This window comes from Cervus elaphus, chromosome 4, assembly GCF_910594005.1.
Source record: "Cervus elaphus chromosome 4, mCerEla1.1, whole genome shotgun sequence".
Taxonomy (NCBI): domain Eukaryota; kingdom Metazoa; phylum Chordata; class Mammalia; order Artiodactyla; family Cervidae; genus Cervus; species Cervus elaphus.
Window position 1 is genome coordinate 39752799 of NC_057818.1, and position 26206 is coordinate 39779004.

The following is a 26206-nucleotide window of genomic DNA, read 5'->3' on the forward strand; positions in this document are numbered from 1 at the left end:
CCAAAAGGAAAAGCTAGTAGTTTATATAGATAGATATATAGATATATAGATATTGATATATGTGTTTACATAGTCCACAAGTTAAATGCAGGTATCCATAAGAAGAGCATTAACAATAAAAATACAATCTGTGTGTAGCCAAGTACAGAGACTTAAAATGGTAAAACAGCAAAAAGGATCTCACAAAAGTACAAATATACAGTACAAATTGATTTATTTAAAACAGTTACAAAAAAGCACAACAAAATAGAGATTATCCTTAGAATTATTAATGCTTTGTTAAAGATCAGGTAGGATTAGAGGGTAAGAAATGGTATTGGGTGGGGGGAGCACCTGACTAGTTCTAAGGCTTTAGATACAATGCAGTTGATTACATATTAATTTAGCCATTACATACTGGGGATAGTAGTTGGGGGATCAGTAATTTATCTACAGGGAACTCCTACACAAATCAGATCCATCCATCAGACCTCCCCAGTGCCGTCCTCTACTACTCCTCAGGACCCTAAAGCCACCTGGATGACAATATCCCCATCCTCCCTTCTCCACCCCGTTCCCTACCCATATACTCTTCCCTCCCCTAAGGTGCTGTGCAAGCTGAGAGCAGTCTGCTCTCTGCGGCTGGAACATACACTGTTTTGGCTACAGGGATCCTGTGTGTGACGAGGGAGGTTGTAGGGGACAGCCTTATTTTTAATACTTTAAGTTTGCCAAGAGTACTGTCAGTCTCTTCCCCAACACAAGCTTCTCTTGAATGCGAGTGTCAAGCAAATGAGAGATGAACCCTCCCTTCAGCAACCTCAGTGATGCAGTAACCACTCGCAGCTCACAACTATGTGCAAACTCCCTGTGCAGGGAGTGGATGTAAAACCAGTGTCATCAGCTTGTTCACACTCGCACGCGCGCTCGCTCTCTCTTTGAAGAACCTCAGTCCCCATGACAGTCATAAAGACCAAAATAAATGCTTGCAAGTTTGACAATAGGTAAAGGCACATGGGCTGCCGCCACACACACTGCAGACAGGAACTCAATTTGAGGCCATCTTCACTGCTGGGCATTTGCAGTAGAATGGCTTGGGGGAATCACACAGACTTTTGAGTTTGCAGTCTACCAGGGGAGGATCTAGGCTTAATAGGAGAACTAATAAAGAAACCTTAGTGTGAAAAGTGCATTTATTACTACTGTTCCTGCTGGGGAGGCTCAGCAGGGCACACCGCACCACCTCTCCTCCTTCCGCCCCAGGCACTGTGCATAGTCTGCAGGTAAGGAGAGTGTGCAGTCGACTCTAGCATCTCAAGGGCCAGCATCATCCTAGGCCCAGACCAGACGTGTGGCCCAAAGAAGGATCCTAGAGTTGAAAGAGCAACTGACAGCTGCAAAGACCCAGATGCGTTTTTTATTATTGCATAATGCGGGAGGCCCTGCCTATCCCAGGGAAGCTGGAGGGTGAAGGCTTCCCAGCAAAGGGCTAATAGGTTCCTGGTCAACATCCAACCTCACATGGTTCAGATCTTCAACTGTAGTGTACACTTCTTCCCATCTGGAAAGTATTGTAGCTTCAGTGTGGTTTAGTAATCTTAGCCTCAGAGGCCAAGAAGTCTCCCTAAAACTTGGCCTCTGCACTATTTGCTATAAGACTGTAACTTAAATCTCCCACGGCCAATTCAGTCAACCAGGTTGTCTTTACTCCAATGGACCCAAGCCCCTTCCCAGTCAACTCATGTCTACCCTTTATCTCCAGTGTGATCACTCAACTTTTCAACATTCCTGCTTCTTGCAGGCTGAAATCATACCTCCACGCTGTGCATCTTCTATGGTGCCCAGTGGTAAAAATAAAACTAAACCCCACCTGAGGGTCTATTTCAAACCCTCCAACCCCAGAATCAACTTAACTGGAGCCAGATGAACCTCCCTGGGATGCTGACACAGGTCCTAACCTGGTTCCCCATCATTTAAGTTTTAAAACAGGATACAAGATATTATAAAGGAAAGAAGCGAATACACAGAAAACACCACTTACAGGACCCACTTGTCTCTTCTTCAAGAGTCAGATATTTGGAGCCAAAGGGCTCCCAAGACGCACTGAAGCCACATCCCTTTGGATTCACCAGCCCACCAGCAGCATTTCATACCATCCCTACTCAACATGACTTTGCTACAAAGTAACCCTTGCACAGGTAAGGATGGACAGGATGCCTGGGTCTCACCTATATGGCCAAAGACACAGAAAGAGCACTGTGAAGGGCAGCAGGCAGGACAGTGAATAGACAGCAGCAGTGGCAAAGCAGCACAGACCAAAGCCCCTGATGTGACAACCAACTGAACCAAGAGTATAGAAGGATCAGTCCAGATCTACTGGCCGCACCTCCTCACTGGGCTACCAGTGCTCAGCTCTGACCTCCCAGTTTCCCCTTCCCCCATGCTAAACCCCCTCCTTGTACATTAATCTTGATAGAAATGGTTATCCAAGACTTGGATGTCTTACCTGTCCTTCACCTGGTCCACCTCCCAAACCAGTGTAGGCATTTCTGTGTAACGCCAGAGTCAGCCATCGTCCTTTCTATGTCTAAGCTCTAGGATGTCCTACCCCAGACACTGGCCTTCTCCAACTGTCCACTACCCCCCCAAAGCTGACAGCATCCCACCAAAACACTCATTCTTTCAAACTGCTCTTAGGCCTCTTATAATAACACTTATGAAATCTTCACGAGGAAGAATGGACACATCATAGGTTATTCATTCCTCACACCTGGAAGAAAAGACTGAACAGAGGGAAAAGGTAAGGGGAATGCCAGTGCTCTGACCAGGACCTAGAGCACAGAGCTTCTTTCCCTGGGAGACCATACTTTACACAAGACACCTCTGCAGCTCAGCAAAGTCAAGTATCAATATATTACATAAGCATGGCACAGTATCAGGGGAAGTGCTGGTATTGCTTTACCAGCAAGAGACTGAAGAGGAACAGCAGCAGAAAGCTCAGGACCCAGCTCGCCAAGGTGCACAAGATTTTCTCTTTCCAGAATTAAGTGGAAATTACCAGGCTGGGCAGTGAGGGGTTTTTGTATTTAAACTACTTGGCGTGTATCTGGTTAGACAGAGGTTTGCTCCCACAAGGAAGAAGCTTGGTTGGTATCCATGGTAGTTATTTCTCGAGTATTTACTATGTGCCTGTCACTATATTCAGTGGATGAGCCTTCCTAATGAGAAAGGAGGTTTCTGAGACACCTGGGTATGAGAAACTGGGAATGAATTGCTTGTGGAGCAGCCAGAAATGAGGCCTTCTCTGGAGGCCTCCTCTGAGAAAATTCCTTAAGACTCAGCCCCACAGGCCCCCAGTGTCGAAACAAGCTAGAGAAAGCAGCATTGAGAGAGAGCGGGGACAGAGAAGGGAAAGGACATGATCCCAAATGTGTACAAGGTTGGGTGTTCACCAGACATGGCTGGTGTTTGGTTCTGAGGTGAACCGGAGACTGAAGTGATCAGGTCAGCAGTTTCCTTTGGACAGGCCTCCAGGAGCTGACTGACCAGGAAACTGCTTGCAAGGAATGAAACTGTGGAGTGTAGGGCTTGGAGCAAACAGGCCAGTCTCAGTCACTCTGTTCCCCCAGGAGAACAACCTTTAGCACCTGAACACTAAGAATGACTCCATTCTCAGAACTCCCCCTCCCCCCAGGAGGTAGGTAAAATTATTTATCCCCATTTGGCAGCTGGGGAGGAAGTGAAAAAGTGAGAGGTCACAAGACTTGCCTAAAGTCTTCGACAGAGCAGAGATCAGACCTCAGAGGTTTGGGACTCTGGATGACAGGCCAGGCCTCGGCCAGTCCATCTTGAAAGGCCAGGGTCATACCCTGGGAGAAGCCTCACCAGAGAACTGAGTGGACAATACCCTGAGTTGTTTCAAGAGTCTAAGGCTCCCCCCACAGCCATACAAACAGAATACCCACCCACCCACCTGAAAACTGATGGGGGAAGCCTAATTCTCAACATCCACTGGAATCCCACAGTCCAAGCTGATGCTAAAAAGTCATGAAGAAAAAAATGGGCTTAAGACATGGGGGCACATGCAACTAAGATTGGAAAAACTCTTTGCAGAGGAATACTCCACCACGAAATGAAATCTAGGAGACTTCTCAGGTATTGAAATATTAACAAGAGTATCTCAGGGAATTCCCTGGTGGTCCAGTGGTTAGGACTCCATGCTTTCACTGCTGAGGATCTAGGTTCAGTCCCTGATTTAAGGAACTAAAATCCTACGGACAAAATTAAAAAAAAAAAAAAAAAGACTATCCCAACACCTTAGAGCGGGCTGTGGGAGGAGACAGCTTGGGGAAGCCCAAATGCTGGGAGAGGGTGTGGAGTAAGGTGGGAGGGACTCTGTAAAAACCTAAGGATGGGCACTGCCCAGCCACTGATACTGGCCCCGACCCAGGGCATAGTTCCATTCTTGTTTCTCCGCCAAACGGTTCAACTACAGGACAGGAGGGGACATGACTCTGATGAGTTTTTAAAACTAGAGAATAACTGAAAGGGAAGCCAGAGAGACCCCCTACACACCAAAAACTAGAGGTGTTGGTCAGCGTGGACAAAACCAGTTTTGTAGAAAGGGAACGGCAATGCAGCTAAAAATTAGGCCCGGGTCAAGACACCAAGCAGACAGGTTAGGTCAGCAGAGGGTGGGGGCAGCGCAGGCACTTAGGCACAACAAAGACAGACAGAGGAGCGGGTATAGGGGCCTGGGGCGAAGGGTCCACTGGTTGTTTTGAAAGTCACCATTAGCAACTCAAGGTTCAGGACAGTTTCAAAGTGGGTCTGGCACACTGAGTGGGAGGGGCTTTGTCACGTCAGCTGCCCTTCCGGAAGCTCTGCCTAGAGCCTGGTCAGCCTGGCCATCAGGTCTTTCTCCTCATATCCCGCAACTGGGTCCCCGCCAAGATAGGTCTCCACTCTGAGCCTTGGAGGGGCTTCTCTCTCCTGGTAGGATGCTAGAAGCCTTGTGGGAGGAACGGTGGGGAGACAGGAAATGGCTGGAGCAGAGGGTCACGCAGAGTCCCCTGCAAAAAAACCCAGCCTCCAACATCTGTAACAAAACTACCCTTTAAAGTGCACAGCTCTCAAAAGAAGAGTTCTGGGTGGGAACCCTCTTACTTCCAACCATGGGGCCTCCTGTCCTCCCATCACAAAAAAGAAAGGAAAAAAAAAAAACACAACTTCAGACAGCTGAACTGCTACTATAAGCTGTGGATCATCATTTTTGGCTCTTTCTTTGCTCCCTCCCTCTGCCACCTGCTCCCAAAGCCTGACTCTCTCCTTGCAGGAGCCAGGGATGAAGAGGAAAGAACATGGGGGCCCTGATATTTGGAATGTTTCTTATCCTGTGTGCACCCCCTTCCTTCCTTGGCCCAGGCCTGCTGCTCCCCATCACAGCACCCCAGTGGGGGCTGTTCTCAAAGGATGCCATGGGGTGACAGGTAACAGACCCTGCCTTGGGAGGCTGCCTTCGTGCCGCCTCTTCCCCACTAACCTCACTGCCCAGAGAGCTACCCCCTGGTCGGCATGTGCAAATCCTCTGCTCACTCACGGTGAGGCCCAGCTCTGGGCTGGAGCCCCAGTCCGGGTCTGGGATAGGTTCATTTCCCCGCATTAGAGCGCCCTTCGATGGACAGCTTCACCTCCTGCGGAATGAAAGAGGGACGGAGCAGTGCAGCCCGCGCCTCCTCCCCTTGCGTGCTGTATCTTTGGAAGCTCGGGGCAGGCCAGCAGGCCTGAGCACCAGGCTCCGGCTGCGAGGGCTCTACCGACCGGGAGCCCTCGCCTGACGGCTGGCTTTTCCCATCACTGTCACATTGCTCTCGGGGTCCCAGGACTGTCCTCTCAGGTCTTTCTCGGGGAGGACCCAGCTGGCCTGGGGGAGCACAGCTGGACTGAGAGACTGAGTTACTGTTCAAGCTCTGTAAACTGATAGAGATGCAGACATCTCCCACCTGAAGCCGATGGCAGGGCAGAGAGAAGAGTTGTGCAGTCCGCCCGGGGCTGCAGGAGGACCAGCCCTGGCCATAGACGAAGAAAGGGTGCTCAGGGGGCACCTCGATGCTCACTTTGCTCTGCTGCTCACCCACCACGAAGTGCAGCATGACAAATCCAGGCCACTGGCTCTCCTGAATGTCCACAACTGTGCTTGAGTCAATCTTCAGCCCCCCGCTCACTTCGGCACTGCGCACAAAATCCTGTGTCTGGAGGTCCTCCACCCGCTTCAGCTCCCCCGTAGCCAGCTGGATGATGGCGCCCTTCATGAAATGGGAGGGCAAATGGGAAGAAGTCACGGGGGGTGGTGTTGACTCCTTGTCTGGGAAGGCGGCTCTGGCCTGTATGTCCAAACTTGATGCCACCAGGATCTCCGAACCCACAGGCAGCAGGCCTGGGTCAGTTCCAGCGGGCACCAGGTTGCCGTTGGCTACAACCACTGCTTTGGGGAAAGGTCTATGCTTCAGGGGTTCCTGATGGGAGTGAGGGGAGACCCCTCGGGCCTGGTTTTTCTCAGCCATCTCGGCGGTGCTCCTGGCTGGCCCTCGCCCCCCACCTTGGAGTTCGGGATTATGGTGGGACAGGTTGAGGGGGCTGGGCTCGTCCTTCCTCTGAGCTGCCACTGCCCGGTAGTCCTGAGAAGCTAAAGCACCCACCACCCGCTGGACCTCAAGGTCAGTGTCCGGGGTCCCTCGGTGTGCTGGCACTGCCACCTCCACCCGTGCAGACTGAGAACCTGAAAACAATTGTCCGTCCACCACACATTCGACCCCTGGCACCAGTCCCTGGCCCTCGCCCTTGCTGCTGGGGGAGTCAAGGGCTTCGCTTTCCCGTCTCGCTAAATTCCTATCTCGCGGTCTCTGTCCATTGGCAGCGGCTGCTTCCAGAGCAGGCTGGCCCTCCTGAGGAGTAAGAACTGGGCTGGCACCTGCAGGGGCGGTTTCATGCAAGGTGTACCCAGCAGGGAGCCTGGACATCTGATAATAAATGGGCATCCGGCCTGGAGCGAGGTCCAGTGGCTGAGTACTTGAGTGATGTGGCAACTGCCCAGGCGGGGAGCTGGCAGAGGGGGCTTTGCTGAACGAATGGGCTGGGGATGAAGCCTGCGGGGGAGGAGTGGCACCTTCTGCCAGGAGTGAGGCATATGGCACAAAGTGTGGAAGGTGAGAGGTGGCAAGGTTGGCAGAAGGAGAAAGGAGGGGACTCGGGAGGAAATTAGGTGGCACGGCATAAGGAAGGCTGTACGGAGACCCGATGAACTGCAGAGAGGTGGACGGGAGCTGAGCATAGTGGATTGGGGGATAGTGGATTCCTGGATGTTGAATCAGAGAAGACGCTACATTAAATGTGGGGGGCAAGGGGCTCATGTTCACCACAGATGGGAGGCCAGTTGGGGAGAAGGTGGCAGGTGGCACAGCCACCTTATACAGCATGCCATACTGGTCCACCGTCAGGCCGGTGATGGCCTCAGCTCCGTCACCCCCCAGGCTGACTCTGGCTCCTGCCTGGCTCTGCCCGGCCACCACAACCCCTCGGGACCATTCAGAAGCATCACTGGAGGGTGTGTGGTTAGTTGAGCAGCTGGTGGTTCTCCCCATATCCTCGCTGGTCACGGGGAGGTCTCGTTTCTTTGGTGGAAGGCATTCCTGACTCCTCTCATGAACAGGTTTCATATTGCTTTGTGGTGTTCCTGGAGCCTGGAAGGGGTCGGCTTGCTCCTTGGGGCATCAGAAGGGGCTTCTTTGTGGCTCCCCTGCACCCCTCTGTGCTGTTGGCTGGGGCGCCCACATCTGCTAGGGAACAAATCAGAGGCAAAGAACAGTAACCCAGGGGTACACCAAGTCAAATGGAAGAGCAGGAACTGCATCCATGGAGGAAGATGGAACCAAGGGGACTGCTGGGAAAAAAAGAGGAATAAGAAAGAGGCAGACAAGGATGCTACCCCCCTCACTCATCCAGCCAAGGACATGAAAGAAACAATCACAGAAACCACACAGCTACAAGGACAAGCATTCAAAAACGCGTAACGTAACCTGTGGGTCCATGACCCCAGGGAAACCAACAGCGTCATGATTAGCTGTGTCTCTGATGGGAACCCTATTCTGAGCCTTTTCCCCTAAGGGGGATTTGAACACATGGTCTTTGCTGCTGGGTCCTTAAGTTTCTCCTTTTGTCACCAAACACTACTGCGCTATCTTCTTTCCTGAACATATGAGCTCATCCTTGCTTCCTTTCCCCAGCCTAATTTGGGTTATGACCTCACCGGTCCCCCTCCTCCCTCCTAGGCCTTACCTCCTTTGCCTCATATCACCACTACCCCAAGAACCCAGGAGTCAGTAGGTCCTGAGGTCTGCTTGTTTTTTAAAAAAATGCTGTTCCCTAAATATGTTACGAAAATAAGTATCTTCTCTGCCCCATGAAATACTACATTCAAACTTAGGGGCCTAAGAGGAAAGTGATTGTACTGGCATTTTCTAGAATTTATTTCTCCTTTTCTTCAAAGAGCAACAAAACTCTTCTGACCTCACACAGACTTCGTGTTCCCTAGTCTGGCGAGACTTCTTTTCCTCCCATGGACCACCTTCAATTTGCCTTCTTCACTCATTCCCTTTCTTTTTTTCCTTTGCCAATGGCTCCTTTTCTTTGGTAGGGAGGCTCTAGGTACCACTTCTTAAAGATTCTGGTTCCATTCCCCAAAACATGCCTCTTTACCGCTATCTTAGGTCTATGTGATTCGTAAGAAAGTTCTCTCTCCCCTTTCTCTATCACCTTTCATACACCCTTTTGTCCACTGTCACAAAGTATCATTTTGGTCTGAACACTTGAACAGCTATGAAATTTGTCACCTGTTTCTTCCAATCAGGCTTCAGTTCTTTGGCTCTGAAAAAAGATTTCTATGATATTACACTCTGGTCTGTTTTTCCACTGTTGATTCCAGATGTTTTTCTGCAACAAGGTATCCAAAGCACCTCTATTACCTGAGCTTCCAGTGGTGTTTCTGAGAAGCTGTAATAAGAAGCAGTGTCCTCCCCACTGGCTTGGGAGCCTACAAGACAGAAACAGGAATAGAGTAAGCAGGAGCCTAGCCTCTGACCATCCCCAGGATCATGAAGAAAGCGAATTCTAAAGCCACAAGGACATTAAAGTCCAGGAGTCCCTGTCTCAACCTCTTCTCTAGGGGTAACAACACATTAAATTCTAATTTGTAGGAAGACATCTCTGGGAAAAAAATTTCCAAGTGTCAAACTTCACTGTTTTCCTTAACATCGTATTCTTCACTCTCTACCTGTACCTATTCCACCAAAGGTTAAATTTACTTCCAATCCCAGTTTCAGGTAAATGCACAAAGTAGAAGACTCAACATTGTCCCCATGTGAACAAAGGGAAGCAGGAAAAAAGTCAGTCTCACGGATTTCACTTTTATTCTGGGCTAATGAAAACATAGATGTGGAGGTTATTTAAATGAGAAAAGAGGCACTGGAGGAAAAAGAACAATTATTTATGTTTCTGGGGCAGAAAAAGAGGTCAAGGGGGAGTCACTCAAAGGGAAGCCTTATTAACAAATTTCCAGGGTAAAAAAAAAAACAGACTCCTGTGTGTGTGTGTAAAATTTCTAAGTGACAACTTTGTACCAAGTGCTGAATCAGGTATGACAGAAACTGAAAGTATTGCCTTCATCCTCAGGTACCGCAACAATGGGAAACAAAACTGCTAAACTGTCAACATCTGAATCTACACCTGTCAGAAACATTATGCACTGAAGACCAGAGCCTTAATCTCTGAAAACAAAAAAAGTAATACTGACCAGTACTTGGAGAAATTGTTGATACTACCCACTGTGCTTTCCAAGTCCTACAGAACACTGCAAGCCTCAAACCGAACTGAAGGCATTTCTCCCCTAAGGTCGGCAAGGTGCAGATATATCAAAAAAAAAAAAAAAAAAAAGAAAGAAAGAAAAGAAAGGAAGAAGACAGGAAAACAAGGTGGAAAGACAAACTCTTTGTTCCACAAACACAAAGTTACACAGAAGGCACAAGTCTTGCATTCCTTCTTGGCCAGCAGTTCCAGTAACTGAAAAGCTGTTAGCTTTCTCTGTCATTTCCAACAGAAAACGGGGTCACATCTTCAATTCAAGAATGATACTTGCCTCTCATGACTAAAACACTAAAGAAAACCTGCCTCTAGGTCACAGAGGGGTTAGCCAAACAGAGGCTAATAAAAGGACTGAAAGAGGCAAAAGGTCTGCGGGAGTAACAAAGAGCCAAGACTGTTCACCAGGTTCCCACAACGCAAAACACATTTTGGAATCTGAAACGTTAGCCTCTTAAGAGGCTCAATGAGGATTTCTCCAGGGCAAGACGCAGCCTGTGGACCTAACGGAGCTAACGGGAAAGGAGGACCATTCCGGAGAGCTGCCGGAGCTGCCAGCACAGCCCAGAATCAAGAGATTGAATCCAGCCCCAGACTCGAATTCGCTGGGGGCGAGGAGCTTAGAACAGACAGGGCTAAGGCTTCCCTTGATCCCCCAATCACTGCCCCCAAAGTGGTAAGGCCCGAAATTGGGAATTCTGCGTTTAGAGAGTAGCGGGTCGACCTTTCAAGCAGAGGAGTAAGGGCGAGGCCCCGCAGGCGCTGCTTCCTTGTTTGGGGGCCCCTTCCCGCCCCGAGGACTCGGACACCCCGGGCCGCCAGGACACAGCCGCAGGGGCGCAGGAACCTGAGGCAGCTCTCTGGGCCGGGCCGGTGAGAAGCGATCCGGGGTCTAGGCGAGGCCTCTTTCGCTCCCTCGGTCCGCGGGGCAACGGGCTCTGGGGGGCCACTTCCTTCAGAGCACCAAACCCAGGCCTGCTTGGCCCCAGTGAGGTCGGCGGCCTAAATCCAGGCGACACTCACCGGCCCATCTCACGGCGCTCCCCGGGCTCCTCCCGCTGGTCCCGGAGCCGCCGCAATAGCGGCCGCCGCCATCCCCGGCCCCGGAGCCGCCCCACACCCAGCGCCCCCCCAGCCGGGCGCCCGGAGATGGCGTCAAGCGCGCCCCGCCCCCGGCGCGGAGAGATGGCGTCAGAGCCCCGAGTCGGAGAGCGACGCCCAGGAGTACCCCGGAGGGGAGGGGACTGGCTCCCCTGTCACCCCCAGAGCCCCCTCCGGTGGGAAAACGAACTCCTCTCCCTGGGGCCGGGTCACGTGAATAGGACTGGGCCCGGCCTCCACACCCTGACCCCACAAGGACCCTGCAAGCGCTTACTCCAGTCAATTCTGGAGGTTCCCAAACAGAACCCCGAAGCGTAGCCATCAGTGACTCGCGTTTCCTGGACCTCGGAAACTGACTTTGTGAAACCTTCTCTTGGGAACCTCGGGGAAGACTGAGGCGACCCAGGTCCGGGAGAGTATTGAGATTCCCCCTAGAGACACAGGATGGAAATGGGAGCTCTTTAAGAGTTGAGAAATGCCTCTGAAGGGGATGAGAAATGGACCGGAACCAGGATCTAGGGGAAAGTGAAGTTAGTAACTTGAAAGTCTGTGAAGAGGGCTTGACTACTAGATGAACTGTTTGGTCACCAATCATTGCCAATTAACTAGTCGACTTGATAGTAATATGAACATCTGATTAACTTAAGTGAAAAAAGGGAATTCCTTGGTGGCTCGTGGCTTTCACTGAGCAGGAAACTAAGATTCCTCATGCTGCAAAGCCCTGCAGCGTGGCCAAAACAGAAAAGAAAAAAAAAAAAGGACACCAATTGATTTATGCTTTGATTACAACTATGTAAAAAAGTAGTTCTGCATACAGACAAAAGCTGAACAGAGAAAAAAAATAACTATTGGAGAGGCTGGATTCTGAGTAGATTTTGTTCCTTTTTAGTTTCTGCAAACTTTGTTCAGTAAATAATCACTGATTTTTGTTTGATTTTGAAAGTACTACTGGCTCGGCTCTTGCTATTCAGCCTTTGGAAAATCGTTTTACTACTTTAGACTTCAGTTTCCTTTTCTGTGAAATGAAGAGCTTGAATTGGGTGAAGCTGCTGCTGCTGCTGCTAAGTCACTTCAGTCGTGTCTGACTCTGTGCGACCCCACAGACGGCAGCCCACCTGGCTCACCCGTCCCTGGGATTCTCCAGGCAAGAACACTGGAGTGGGTTGCTGTTTCCTTCTCCAATGCATGAAAGTGAAAAGTGAAAGTGAAGTCGCTCAGTCCTGTCCGACTCTTAGCGACCCCATGGACCGCAGCCCACCAGGCTCCTCCGTCCATGGGATTTTCCAGACAAGAGTACTGGAGTGGGTTGCCATTTCCTTCTCCTAAAATGGGTGAAGGGGCTGGAGTAAAACATAGATAGGAGAGATCTCAAAACATTTTAAGTGAAAAAATAAGTGAAGATATACATTGTGAGATCATGTATTTATTTTAAACAACATATAATGTTACAGTTGCATATATTTATGTATTTTTACAGAAGAGGAGTAGAAGGATATGTATCAACTAGTTAACATTGGCTATTTCAGGAGAGGAAAGTGGAACTGGGTGGTGGCCAAGAGGAGCAAAAGAGACTTTTTGTTATTGTTTGGATTTTTTAAATGAGAATATTACCTTAGAAATATTAAATGAGCAAGTTAAAATACAAATAAGGTATATGATCTCTAACATTCTTTCTAGGAAACACTTAGGCCTCAAATTTGATATTTTCTCACCTGGGTGGTCCAAAGAATTATTGAACACTACACACACACACACACACACACACATATGCATGTGTGCGCACACACACACACCCCTACACCCAAGTGGGTAAAACAATGACACTACTGATTCATAACCATCTAAATCATCAGAGAACTTTGCTTTGTGAATATTAATATTATACATAACAATTATCTTCTCAGTTTGGCCAAGAAGGAAGTCCTGTTTTAGTGCTAACTGGCAGAATGGTTTCTGGTTCATTTCTTCCTTCACAAAACTGGCATTAAAACTGCCAAGATAGAGACCTTTGGACCATCAAAGTGTATTCAACGGTAGCCAGTTTCTCCCAGATCAAGATATGTACTCAGAGACCTGGTTTTCAGGCAAAATTGATGCAAGAAAAATGTTTTTTGGCTGCCAGACATTAACATAATGACATTGTTCAAAGGTGTGTGTCTACTTTTTTTTAAAGGATGTTCTGAATGGTGAAACACATGATTTCCTGGTTTGATGCTGCAGTCCCAAAAGGATAGGTCATATCTGCTGTATCTTCTTCTAGAACTCTTTACTCCAAGCAAGCCTCATTTCTTTGGTTGTACATATTGATGGTGGTTGTTTAGTCGGTAAGTCGTAGATGACTCTTTTGTGACCCTATAGACTAGCTTGCCAGGCGCCTCCGCCCATGAGATTTCCCAGGCAGGATGCTGGAGTGGGTAGCCATTTTCCTTTTCTAGCGGATCTTCCCGACCCAGAGATGGAACTCTCATCTCCGGCATTGGCAGGTGGGTTCTTTACCACTGAACCACCGGGGAAGGCCCACGGGCAGGGTAGTCTAAGACAACTATCCCAACTATTTGTGATGCTAAGGGATCAAATCAGAGATAACTTTTGAATAAAAACTTGGGAAACCATGTTTGTCACAACAAGAGGAGTAGGTGGCTTTTTATCTTCCTGTTTATATGCTTTAGCATGCCTGGGGGTCGTTTTAGGAAAGGAACTTCTATCCTTGGATCCTATGGCAGAAATGACAACTAATCTTAAGCATACATTGAAATTATAGAATCCTTAGCAGATTTGACTTTCCCTAGAAACGTGTTGGTTCCTGATATTAGATTATTTGGAAAAGTTTTCTAATTGTTTCCAAATGTAGGAATGTGCAGTTTTCAGGCTTCTGTTTTATCTACTTCCCTGTTCTCATTTCCACACACCTTTAATGTTATGCAACCTCTCCAGGTTCCAATGGGGATTTCCCTCCCAAATTCGTTAATATTTTATTTAGAAGAAGGTCTTATATCTTCTCCATAAGTGACTATTATGTTCTCTGGGGAGGAGAATATCCCTCTGTTGTGTACTTCCTCAGACACTTGCCAAAGACTTTCACTTTTTGTCAGAAACTTCCGGCAGTACTCTCAAAAGTTGTAGTAAAAACACTGATGAATGGAATAAACTGAAGGAGATCTAGCCTTTATTTGAATCACAAGTGTTGTATCTGGGGATCTGGTCCGCAGAGAAGCAAGTGCATTCAGGCCAGTACTAAGCAGCCAGGAGTTCCTTACAAGGGATTTGTTAAATAAATAAATGTGTGCGTGCTCAGTCATGGCTGACTCTTTGCAACCCCGTGTACTGTAGCCCGCCAGGCTCCTGAATAAATAAAGTAGATGTGGAAAAATTAGAGCCTCTGATAACTCTCTCTTTGGCTGGGAAATGTCTCAGAAAGGTGATTTGCGAGCTGCTGTGCGTTGTGGTGAAATCACTTTCAGCTCTGCCTTCAAAGCTTATGCCCTTCGCGACAACTTGTAGCTGGTTGTCAATCGCCTAGAATTCCTGGGAAAAAAATTTTTTTTTTAAGTGAGCAAACACTCCAGGGAGCACAGCAAGCTGCCCCTCAGATTCCTGTGCACTTCATGCTGGCACCTCCCAGTCCCATGGCATATCTCATAAGACCTTAGCAACTCTGGAATTTAAAGGAATGTTCCTGAATTGTGGGGCTGATTATTACAGTGACCAAATTGTTTAAAAATTTTCAAACACTCTCCTGTATCTTGATTGTCTCAATACCAATCATGGTTTTGTAAGATGTTAAACCACCGATGAAAACTGGGTAAAGGGGGCCCTGGGTGGTTCTGTATTACTTCTTACAAACCACATGTTAACCTACAATTATGTCAAAATAAGAACTTTAATTTAAGAAGAAGTTTCAGGCTTCCCTAGTGGCTCATTGGTAAAGAATCCACCTGCCAGTGGCTCAGTGGTGAAGAATTTGCCTGCTGCAAGTTTCGTCCCTGAGCTGGGACAGTGCCATGTGACTGTGCACCAAACTATTGAGCCTGTGCTCTAGAGCCCCGGAGCCACAACTGCTAAGCCCACGTGCTGCAACTCCTGAAGCCTGTGAGCCCCTAGAACTCATGCTCAACAACAAGAGAAGTCACTGCAATGAGAAACCCACGCACCGCAACTAGAGAGTAACCCAAAATTGCTGCAACTGGAGAAAAGCCCATGCAGTGACAAAGACCCAGCACAGCCAAAAATAAATAAATAACACTTGTTTCAAAAAAAAAATAAATAAATAAAGAGGTTTCCAGGGAATTCCCTGGTGGTCAAATGGTTAGGACTCTGCACTTCCACTACAGGGTCTCAGGTTCAATCCTTGGTCAGGGAACTAAGATTCCAAATATGGCCAAAAGAAAGAAAAACATTTCTGAAGTTTTAAGATGTAATGTTACATCCAAATGACTTCTCTCCACCAAAGCACAGTCCTTTATCTAGCCAAGCCTTTTTAGATATGTAATAGCTATTAAGTTTGAGCTGGGCAAATTTTTCTGAAAGAGCTTCCTTAGCTTTTTTCAAACACACACAGAAGATGCTCTTTCTTCTATCAGGTGACCACTTAAGTCATGTTATACCCATGAATATGAGTAGTAGCTGATTTTGGTTGTCTTCTTTCTGTAGTTTATATTGCCTTTTGCCCTTTCCTTATTCCAGTGGGTCACGTGTGCCATGACTCCCTCAGTAAACTGAGAAACTGAGAATCTCTGATTATGAGAAGGGTTCAGGTGAAATAAGTAATGCATGTAAACACAGCTTTCTCAGTGCTGCATAAATAGCACTATTTATTATTGAAATGCTATAGTCTATTAGATTATGGTAGTGGAGAGGCAGATATTACCCAAACTTTCAAATTGGTTTTTAGGCATTCTTTAATCAAATCTTACAGAGGGTGTTTGGGCATTACTTATATAAGGAACCTATGGAAAGTATTCAAAACAAATGACATGTAGAGAAATCCAGTGGTACTCATTATTATTATCATGAACAAAGAGAATGACATTGATGGTGTACACAGAACTTGTGAATTTTATCAACTGTATGTCCAAGTGTCTTTTAATTCTGACAATCAGGGATATATATCATTGTTCAGGTGTGTTTTATCCTCTAACAAATAAATAAATTTAAACATGGAATGCCTGAGTGATTTGAAACAAATAAAACAAATGAGTGCTGTCTTACCTAAATATATTCTTTTTTAAAGGGAGATAATACTCTTGACCTTCTATTACTCCAGGGTTCTATTTGTAAGACAGACTATAACCTGGGCACCCAATAGATGTTTGCTAATATTAGTGCTGGTGTAGCAACAGTTCAGGATTTATCTGAAGCACTCTAGTGATTTTACTGTGATTTGTCTTCTCTGTGATGTCCAGGGCAAAGGCCATTGTCCTACTTTGAACTTAGCTAAGCAACCTTCCAAACACTGAGCTTTGCATTTATTTCAGATTGAACTGCAATCTCAGGTCAAGATTTTTCTCAAGGACAGAGTAACTCTGTCTATTCACGATTAGAAGGTAAGCATCACTTTTAGGGTTTGGTGGACAGAGTGTAGGTTTGGAGGCTCAGGTTTCCCTGACTTGTGAAAAGCCTATTTCCCCTGGCTCCATCATCAGTTGATAACTCGAGGTAGTTAAGACTTTCCTTATCTCTGGGGATTAACCTGGGACAGGTTACATTTGTTTTGTCTCCAGCATGACTTATTTGTTCATTCTATGGCATAATGTGGTAGGAAGGCATCAGAATTTGTAGCCTGAAGATTTAGCCTTGAGTCCCAATTTAACTAGTTACTCCGAATCTTGCGAATATGGGCAAAGCGACGTAACCTCTCAGAATGTCAATTTTCTCAACTGTAAGATGCAAATAACATGCAAACCTCTCACATGTGTTACTCAAATCAAATGGAACTGTATTTAATAAAACTTAAAAAAAAAAATGCAAACCATGACATGCACTTTCATTTTTAAAAAATTGCTCTTTTTATTGTAAAGATAACAAATGTTCAGTATGGAACATTTTAGAGCATTTGTGAAAAAATAAAATAAAATATCACTTGTTGGAAGACACCCGCCCCTCATATACACCCCCTACCCAGAGCAGTGCTTCACAGCCTCTAACGGGTGTTGGAATCCAGAGAGCTCCTGCAAACAAATGGTGGGGCTCCACTTCCAGTTTCCGATTTAGTTTTTTTTTTTTTTAATTTTTATTTATTTACTTTTGGCTGCATTGGGTCTTCATTGCTCCACGCAGGCTTACTCTAGCAGCAAGCAGGGGCTTCTCTCTAGTTGCAGTGTATGGGCCTCTCCTTTTGGTGGCTTCTTTTGTCACAGAGCATGGGCTCTAGGGCTTGAGGGGCTCAGTAATTGTGGCACTCAGGCTGAGCTGCTCTCGGGCATGTGGAATCTTCCCGGATCAGGGATCAGACCAGTGTCCCCTGCATTGGCAGGCTGGCTTACAACCACTGGACCACCAGTGGAGTCCTCTGATTTAGTATTTCGGGGGTGGGGCCAAGAGTCTGCATTTCGAACAAGTTCACAGGTGATGCTGATGCTGCCTATGTAGGGGTGACGCTTTGATAATGACTGATCTAGTTCAAAACACTGATAACTATGGATATATCATGTATCTTAAGTGTTTATTTATTTAATACAAGTTTTTTTTTTTTTTGGCTATGTCATGAAGCTTGTGGGATCCCAGTTCCCCAACCAGGAATTGAAACTGGGCCATACCAGTGAGAGCGCAGAGTCCTAACCACTAAGATCACCAGGGAACTCCCTGGTTTTTTCAGTTTTTTGTTTTAAATAAAAACATTATTTCACACTGTGTTGTAAATGGCCCTATTTATTAAAAAACTCCTCTTTGTCAGTTCATTTCCCTAAATGCATGCTTTGTGCTGCAGCAGAGCAGGCCCAGAAAATAGGAAGGAGGTGACTGACTATGGCCTCTGGGAAAGAGGAAAAGCTGGGATCAGTGCACATTACCTGATAAGACTACCCCTGGAGGCCATGGAGATCTTGGAGCTGTACTGGGGACCTGCTGCTGGCTCACTTTACCTTGATCCAGGGCACAGTGTGAGACCTATTGAACTTGCATCATTTGTCAGGCTCAACAAAATTACAAGGCATTTCTGCCACCTAGCGAGGGCAGCACTGGGCTCTTAACTTGTGTGCGTTCTCAGCTGTGTCCGGTTCTTTGTGACCCCATGGACTGTAGCCTACCAGGATCCTCTATCCATGGAATTCTCCAGGCAAGAATACTGGAGTGGGTTGCCATTTCCTCCCTCCAGGGGAATCTTCCTGACCCAGAGATTGAACCCACATCTCCTGCATTGGCAGGCTGATTCTTTACCACTAAGCCATCTGGGAATTTGGGACTGTGTCAAAAAACATTGTCTCCACTTAGTATAGAACTAGTCCTGCTTGCCAAGAAGGCAATGGCAACCCACTCCAGGACTCTTGCCTGGAAAATCCAATGGATGGAGGAGCCTGGTAGGCTGCGGTCCATGGGGTAGCTAAGAGTCAGACACGACTGAGAGACTTCACTTTCACTTTTCACTTTCATGCATTGGAGGAGGAAATGGCAACTCACTCCAGTGTTCTTGCCTGGAGAATCCCAGGGACGGGAGAGCCTGGTGGGCTGCCGTCTATGGGGTCACACAGAGTTGGACACGACTGAAGCGACTTAGCAGCAGCAGCAGCAGCAGCAGTCCTGCTTGACAAGAATGTGTCAGCCCACAGAACCATTTTTAAAACCAACTAGTTGCCTTTCCCCACCCTGAGCTGTAAAGATGTAGTATAAATGTGTAGAAAACTTAGGAAGTATAGACAAAAAGAATCTGGAGATAAGAATTTTGGTATATTTATTTCAGTCTGTATGTGTTTATCTGTATGCGTCTCTGTGTCTGTACATATACTTATATATACCGATAGATACATAAAGGTTTGTGTGTGTGCATGCTAAGTTGTGTCTGACTCTTTGTGACCCCATGGACTGTAGCCTGCCAGGCTTCTCTGTCCACGGAATTCTCGAGGCAAGAATACTGGAGTGGGTTGCCATTCCCTCACCATGGGATCTTCCCAACCAGGGATCAAATTGGGTCTCCTGCACTGAAGGCAGATTCTTTACCAGCTGAGCCACCAGGGAAGCACAAGCATACATTTTCCTAAATATAACTGGCCTAGTAATATGAAAGAATCCAATCCAACTTAGAAGTTTCAACTTTTGAACATCTTAATCATGACCACATACCTAATTGAGGACTGATACTCAGCTGGGACACAGGGAGGTAGCCTCAGTAGTTGTTTTCAGGCTGGTGGACACTCTCATCATTCAGCGTGTCCATTCTGACTGGACAGTGTCTTGTTGAGTATGTTGACTATTACCTCTGATATAATTCAAAATACTTATTGTCAGGCGAGTGTATGGTCCTCAGTTCTTGTCTCATCACAACAAAGATTTGGAGTGACGGACACTAAAGCTCCCTCAGCGTGTCACAGCTCTCGGGGCTTAGACAGACTGGGTTATAGCTCTCAGGTCTTGAACGGACCATATTCTAGCTCTTAGAGAAATCAGTGTTACAGCTGTATTTTATTTAGAAAATAGCAGGAAAATCCGCTTTCTCTCTCTCTCTCTCTCCCCCTGGCGATGGGGTGCTCTTCTCTTCGAGTCTTTGGATCGTCGTGCCCTCATGCCTCAAAGATGGATTTTCCTGCTATCTTCTAAATAAAGTGGAGCTGTAACGCTGAGCTGCAACACTGATTTGTCTAAGAGCTGTAACACGGTCTGTCCAAGACCCGAGAGCTGTGACATGCCAAGGGGGCTTTAATGTCCGTCACTCCAAATCTTTGCTGTGACGAGACAAAGAACCGAGGGGCATACACTCGAGTGACAATACTAATCAGAAAGTCAAAATATTTTTTCTTGTGTTTATTTTCTTCCTCTTATTCTACTTGGTTCCCTCACCCTCGGATAAGGCTGCCTTATGATACAAGCAGAGCATCTCCTTGTTGTTTCTAAACTATACATCTTTTAAAAATTATGCATTTAAAAAAATTACACATTTTATATAACAGAGACAAGTAAAGTGAAGAACTATGATTCAAAACTGAAATACTGCTTAAAATCTTTTTGTTTCTTTCTTTGTAGGTTTGTGTGTGACCAGATTTGTTCTGTTCTTTATTTTGCAGCTGATGTGTAAATTGAATGTGAACACTCTGACTAAGGTTCTAGTGGAGCAGTACCTATAGAAATGGCTAAGAACTATGTGTGTGCATGCTCAATCTGACTCTTTGCGGCCCCATGAACTATAGCACGCCAGGCTCCTCCATGGGATTTCCCAGGCAAGAATACTGGAGTGGGTAGCCATTCCCTTCTCCAGGAGATCTTCCCCACCCAGGGATCGGACCCTCATTTCTTGTGTCTCCTGCATTGGCAGGCAGATTCTTTACCACTATAATGTGCCATTTAAATCCAAAGCAACCTTTATGGTGAGTACAAGAAGAGAGAACTGACTTAAAGCTAAGATTTTTATTGTGCACTTGATTTTTTTTTTTTAACTTAAGAATGTGGCTTCCAGAGTTGTTCTGACAGGATTGTAAATGGGTGACCTCTGCACCTTTTCTCCACCCACCTACTTTTTCTAGCAGAGATGGACTTCTACAGTCAGATGACCCTTCTATTTAATAAGTTGTTAGCAATACAGGAGAAAACAAAGATGAAGGTATCTAAAGTGTTATGCCCAGAAGCATATTTAGTTCTTAAGATCTCTTTATCTGAGATCTTTATCTGAGCGTTATTTTACATTTTTAGAAAATCTACTATTTGTATATATTTTTAAAAATATTTATTTATTTTTGGTTGTACTGGATTTTGGTTGCTGCTCACAGGCTTTCTCTAGTTGTGGTGCATGGGCTTTTCACTGTGGAGGCTTCTATTGTTGGGGAGTACAGGCTCTAGGGTGCTCCAGCTTCACACGTGTATTTGGGGCACGTGTGTTCAATAGTTGCAGATCACAGGTTCAGTTGCCCCATGGCATGTGAAATCTTCCCAGACTAGGGATTGAACCACATCCCATGAGCTGGCAGGCAGGTTCTCAGCCACTGGACCACCAGGGATGTCCTATTTTGCATTTAAATAAAGAGCTCTTGAAATAAAGTCTACAAGATCCAAAGGCACAAGGTACCATCTTTGAGCCTTGGTTCAGAGTTTGAGTTCAGTAGTAAAAGGACCCTTATTTAGAGCCAGTATTTATTAGCTGTGAGACTTCAGGCAAGTGACTTACCCTCACAAAGACTCAGTTGTCTGGACTGTAAGAAGGGGGCTAATAACATTTAAGAGTTATTAACAGATCTCAAAAGCAGGTTGAGATGATTAAATGAGCTAATATGTATAAGGAATTTATATGCAGGGCTTGGCACAGAGCAAACATAATCAAGTTTTGCTTTTCATCCTCACATCATTATCACAGAGAATGGATCAAGCTTCCAAAAGGCAGTCATGAATTTTTTAAGGGCAGGAGAAATTTCTCCTTAATGACTTCAAACTGATAGCATGGACCATGTTGGACTGTGGTTAAAGGGCACACTTGTCTTTTCTGATGCTTTGTTTCCGATGGTTTCCTGAAAAGGGCTCTTTTACTCTTTTTTTTCTCTTCCAAAGAGTTATGTGGTTTGTTGAAAAATGACATGTAAAAAAAATTTAGACAATACAGAAAGGGACTAAGAAGAAGAAAAAGCCACATGAAATGCCACCAGAGTTGTGCCTAACAGCTCAGCATCTTCCTCCCTATTCTCTAGGTGATCTCATCCAACATTGTGGGTTTTTTTTTTTAACTTTTAAAAATTATTTATCTACTTGGCTGTGCTGGGTCTTAGTTGCACATGCAGTGTGTGGTAACTAGTTCCCTGACCAGGGGTTGAACCCAGGCCCCCTGCGTTGGGAGTGTGACGTCTTAGCCATTTGACCTCCAGGGAAGTCGCCAACATTGTGGTTTTTACCCCCCCTCTTTGTGGTGAGGACTTCAACATGTGTATCGCTAGTTAAGGTCTTTAGGCTAATATGAACGGCAAGCTGATGTATTTGCCTGCCTTCCTGATATCTCCTTGGATATTTCCGAGGCATCTCAAACTAAAGTGTCCCAAAGTGCTCTTCCAAGAACTTACTCATTCTACAGTTAATGGTGATGCTATGCTAGGGACGTATCTTTCTTGACTCTTCCCTTTCTCTCAACCTGACAGTACCCTGAGCTAACATGGAATAATCTCTGGCCTGGATGATTGCAATACCCCGTTAACTGGTTTTTCTGCTTCTACCCCTTTTTCCCCATGAACTGACGTTCAGTGTTTTCTGCTTCTATTCCTTTTCCCCATGAACCGATGTTCGGAGATCTGGCTAGTACCTAGATCAGGTCGTGCATCTCCTCTGCTTTTTAAAAACCTCCAGTGACTTTTTAATCTCACTTAGGATAATAGGCACCAGCTTTCCTATGACCCAGGAGGCCACCCAGGTCCACGCTCACCTCTCTTCTCTGGCTGCGTTCCCTCAGCTCTCTGCTTATTTACTATGCCTCAGCTACACTGGCTTCCCTGTGCTTCTTCAAACACACACCTGCTCGCTCCTCAGGACCTTTGTACTTGGAGACTCTGTGTTTTCCGGCTCTCTGCCTGGTCCCTCCCTCACTTCCTTCTGATCTGTACTGCAACGTTCTCTTCTCTGGGAAGCCCTCCAAAGCTACCTTCTCTTCCCTCTTCACCGCTTTATATTTTTTCTCTGTTGCTCTCATCTCTGAGATCTAACACACTGTATCCGTCACTTAGTGATCTCGTCTGTCTCTCACCCTGCAACATCAGCTCCACGAGAACAGGGACTTTTCTCTGTTTTGTTCGCTGTGGCATCCCCAGCTCTGTGCCTGGTTTATATTATGTGGTCGACAGATTTTTGTCAAAGGAATGAATAAATCCAGAGTTTACCATGGCTAAAATATAAGAAACTTTCTTGTAGACATTGTTGTTGTTTAGTTGCTTAGTTGTGTCCGACTGTTTATGACCCCATGAACTTTAGCATACCAGGCTTCCCTGTCCTTCACTATCTCCCTGAGTTTGCTCAAACTTATGTCCATTGAGTCAGTGATGCCATCCAACCATCTCATCCTATGTTGCCCACTTCTCTTGCCCTCAATCTTCCCCAGCATCAGGGGCTTTTCCAATAAGTTGACTCTTTGTATCAGGTGACCAAAGTATTGGAGCTTCAACTTCAGCATCAGTTCTTCCAGTGACATATCTATGCATATTGATATCTAGTTCTTAAATACTGGTGAACCACAATGTCTGACCTCACAGGTACTCAAAACATAGTCATTGAAACAGAGAGAAAGAAGTATGTAGGCCAGAAAGTCTGAAGTTTGCTCTAACTGTCATTGACTTGCCCTAGACTCTAAGCCTCATGAGGGCAAGAATCATGTCTCCTTGCTTGCTGTTTCTCCCCCTACAACCCCCTGAGGGCTTCTGAGGGTACTTGGCATATAAAAGTGGTAGGCAATAAATAAATGTGTCATAAATTGAGATGCCAATGTGATTCTTGCCTCAGGCTGAAGCCCCAGCAGACCTAGTCAATATTGGACTTTCTGAGGATGTCAAGAAAGGTACTCTTGACAAAAGCGGTGGAACTGTCATAGGGCTCGTGATCTACTTCGGGCATCGCCAGATTAACACCAGGCTCCTTACCTGTGTCATCTCCAGCCCCTTATTTCTCATTCCTTCCTCATGGAAGGTCAATATGGTTAGGGAAACTGAATCTGGAATGGGACTACAAATAGTGCTAGAATATATTTCTAAATGGGCTCTTGAATAGTAAAATGGTCTGTCTGAAGTTATGTTTTTGTTTTTGACCCCACCACGAGGCACGTGGGAATCTTAGTTTCTGGGCCAGGGATTGAACCTGCTCGTCCTGCAGGGTAAGCTTAGAATCTTAACTGATAAACTGCCAGGGAAGTCCACTGTTAAGGCTTTTTTAAGGCCAGGGGGGCATATTTGCAATCATATTGCTGACATTTGATGTATTTTTATGACGAATTCATGAGAAAATTGGGCTATAGTCTTTTATCTATCTCTTGACAATACCACAGTAGAGACTGCAAAGAACATTTTTAAGAGCTGGTCTATTTGAAGTGTTAATGTATCGTGATTTAGATCTGTTCAGTTTTTCTAGAATGAAAGCAATTTTCTCTTATGTTGAAAATAGTATAAAAATCTCATTTATTTGTGTACATAATTCTGGATAAGTAAAAAAAAACTAAAGAACCATATATATTAATTTTTTAACTCTTTGTTCCTTCGGTATGAAGGAAACAAAGAGAAGTTGTTTTGTTCTTTTCATTTTGCGAAGCTTTTCTGCCCCATGAAGTTCTCTTTTAAAAGATTTTATATTTCAGTCATAATTTAACTCTGGTTTTCCTTGTGAATTTATTTGCCTGAACCACTTTGTGTATTGCTCAGCTTCTACTCTTGGAATTCAAGTCCTCTGCTTTACAAATAAAATGAAGAAAGCTTTATTATGGAAAATTTAAACGTACAAAATTAGAGCAAATAATAAAATGAGCTTTCATGTACCCTTCCCTCAGTTTCAATGTTTATCAATATTCTATTGCTCTTACTTCATCTACTTACCTCTTCCCTAACACTCTTTTTGGAAACAAAAGGAATTTAATTTAAATCTCAAACATTATACTTGTAATTTTACCTGTAAATACTTCTGTTTATATCTATAACATACACCTTTTACTTTCATGATATGAAACAATGTTATTATGATGCCCAATATAATGAAAAATAATTCCTTATTATCATAAGACTCACTATCTCAAAAATGCATTTTTACAGTTATTTTGTTGAAATCATGATCCAAAGAGACCCACACATATTATTTGGTTTATATGTCTCTCTCTTTTTTTCTTTTTTTGGCCACACCAGGGGGCATGCAGGATCTGTTTCCCAATCAGGGATCAAACCCATGTACCTTGAAGGGGAAGTGTGGAGCCCTAACCAGTGGACCACCAGGGAATTCCTGGCTTTGGTTTGTCTTTTAAATCTTTTCATGTCTAATACTTCCTTCTTCTCACCTCTTCCATTTTTTTCTTGCCACTTATTTGTTGGAGAAAGAAACCTCTAATTTTCTTAAACTGAATCATCTTTCACAAGTAGCATCTTCAGATTCAAAGATAACAGATCTTCCAACTCTTGTATGAGGCCATAGGAGACAGAAGATGTAAAACCCATCATTGCTTCTAAGGCTAATTTCCCCAAGGCATAAAACAAAACAAACAAACATACACCCTTCACCTCAAATAAGAAGGAAGCTTGACTGTGTAACTTAAGTTAATTTTAGGAACTATTTATTGGAGGCTTACTATGAACAAAACATGCACTTGGAACTCAAAACTAATTGCTTCCCAGTCATGTTTTTTCTTGCAGAATGAATCCTATAAGAAAAAATGATTTGCTTCCTTCACTGGTTCTTGTGAAATAGAGGGAATGCTGGTAGAAGTTGAAATTGCTTAATATGCATGAAGGTATTTCAATTATTAAGGCTATCCTGGGCTTCCTTGGTGGCTCAGGGGTAAAGAATCCACCTGCCAATACAGGAGACATGGTTCAATCCATGATCCATGAAGATCCCACATTGCACAGAGCAGCTAAGCCTGGGCACCATAACTACTGAGCCTGTGCTTCAGAGCCTGGGAGCCTCAACTACTGAGCCTGCATGTCACATTACTGGAGCCTGCACACCCCAGAGCCTGTGATCTGCGCCAGGAGAAGCCACCACAGTGAAAAGCCTGGGCACCACAACTAGAGAGTAGCCCCCACTCGCCCCCAACTAGAGAAAAGCCTTCGCAGCAATGAACACCCAGCACAGACAAACAATAAATAAATTAATTAATTAAAAACAAAATAAAACTTTTCCTCCATTGGTGAGAGAAGTTTATTAGTGGTTTACCAGAAGTACAGTGCGTTTCTTTCTAGAAGCTGACAGTTTTCAAAGTGGATGTGAATCTCAAAGAAATATTTAACACACACAAAAAAATGCTTTAAAACTACTACCGAAAAGAAAAATACTACCACACTAGATATCCTGGCACATGTTTTGAAAACTTGTGCCTTTTTAGAGAGAACTTAAAGAACATAGCCAACCAAAT

The 26206-nt window shown here is 45.4% G+C and overlaps 1 protein-coding gene across 5 annotated transcripts; it reads right to left on the reverse strand.

Annotated features, from left to right (window-relative positions):
* Positions 1–7: 7 nt before the first annotated feature.
* Positions 8–11051, reverse strand: ATXN1L (ataxin 1 like). 5 transcript variants are annotated; one of them, XM_043898996.1, is made up of 3 exons: positions 10915–11051; positions 9000–9067; positions 8–7811 (listed from the first exon to the last, which is right to left on the reverse strand). In XM_043898996.1, exon 3 carries the CDS (start codon positions 7692–7694, stop codon positions 5628–5630), a length of 2067 nt encoding a protein of 688 aa, XP_043754931.1. In that variant the 5' UTR covers positions 7695–7811; positions 9000–9067; positions 10915–11051; the 3' UTR covers positions 8–5627. The 5 variants fall into 5 exon arrangements, with proteins under 5 accessions (XP_043754931.1, XP_043754932.1, XP_043754933.1 ...); XM_043898997.1 differs by having other exon boundaries at positions 8–7814; XM_043898998.1 differs by lacking the exon at positions 10915–11051 and having other exon boundaries at positions 8868–9003.
* Between the last annotated feature and the right edge of the window lie 15155 nt (positions 11052–26206).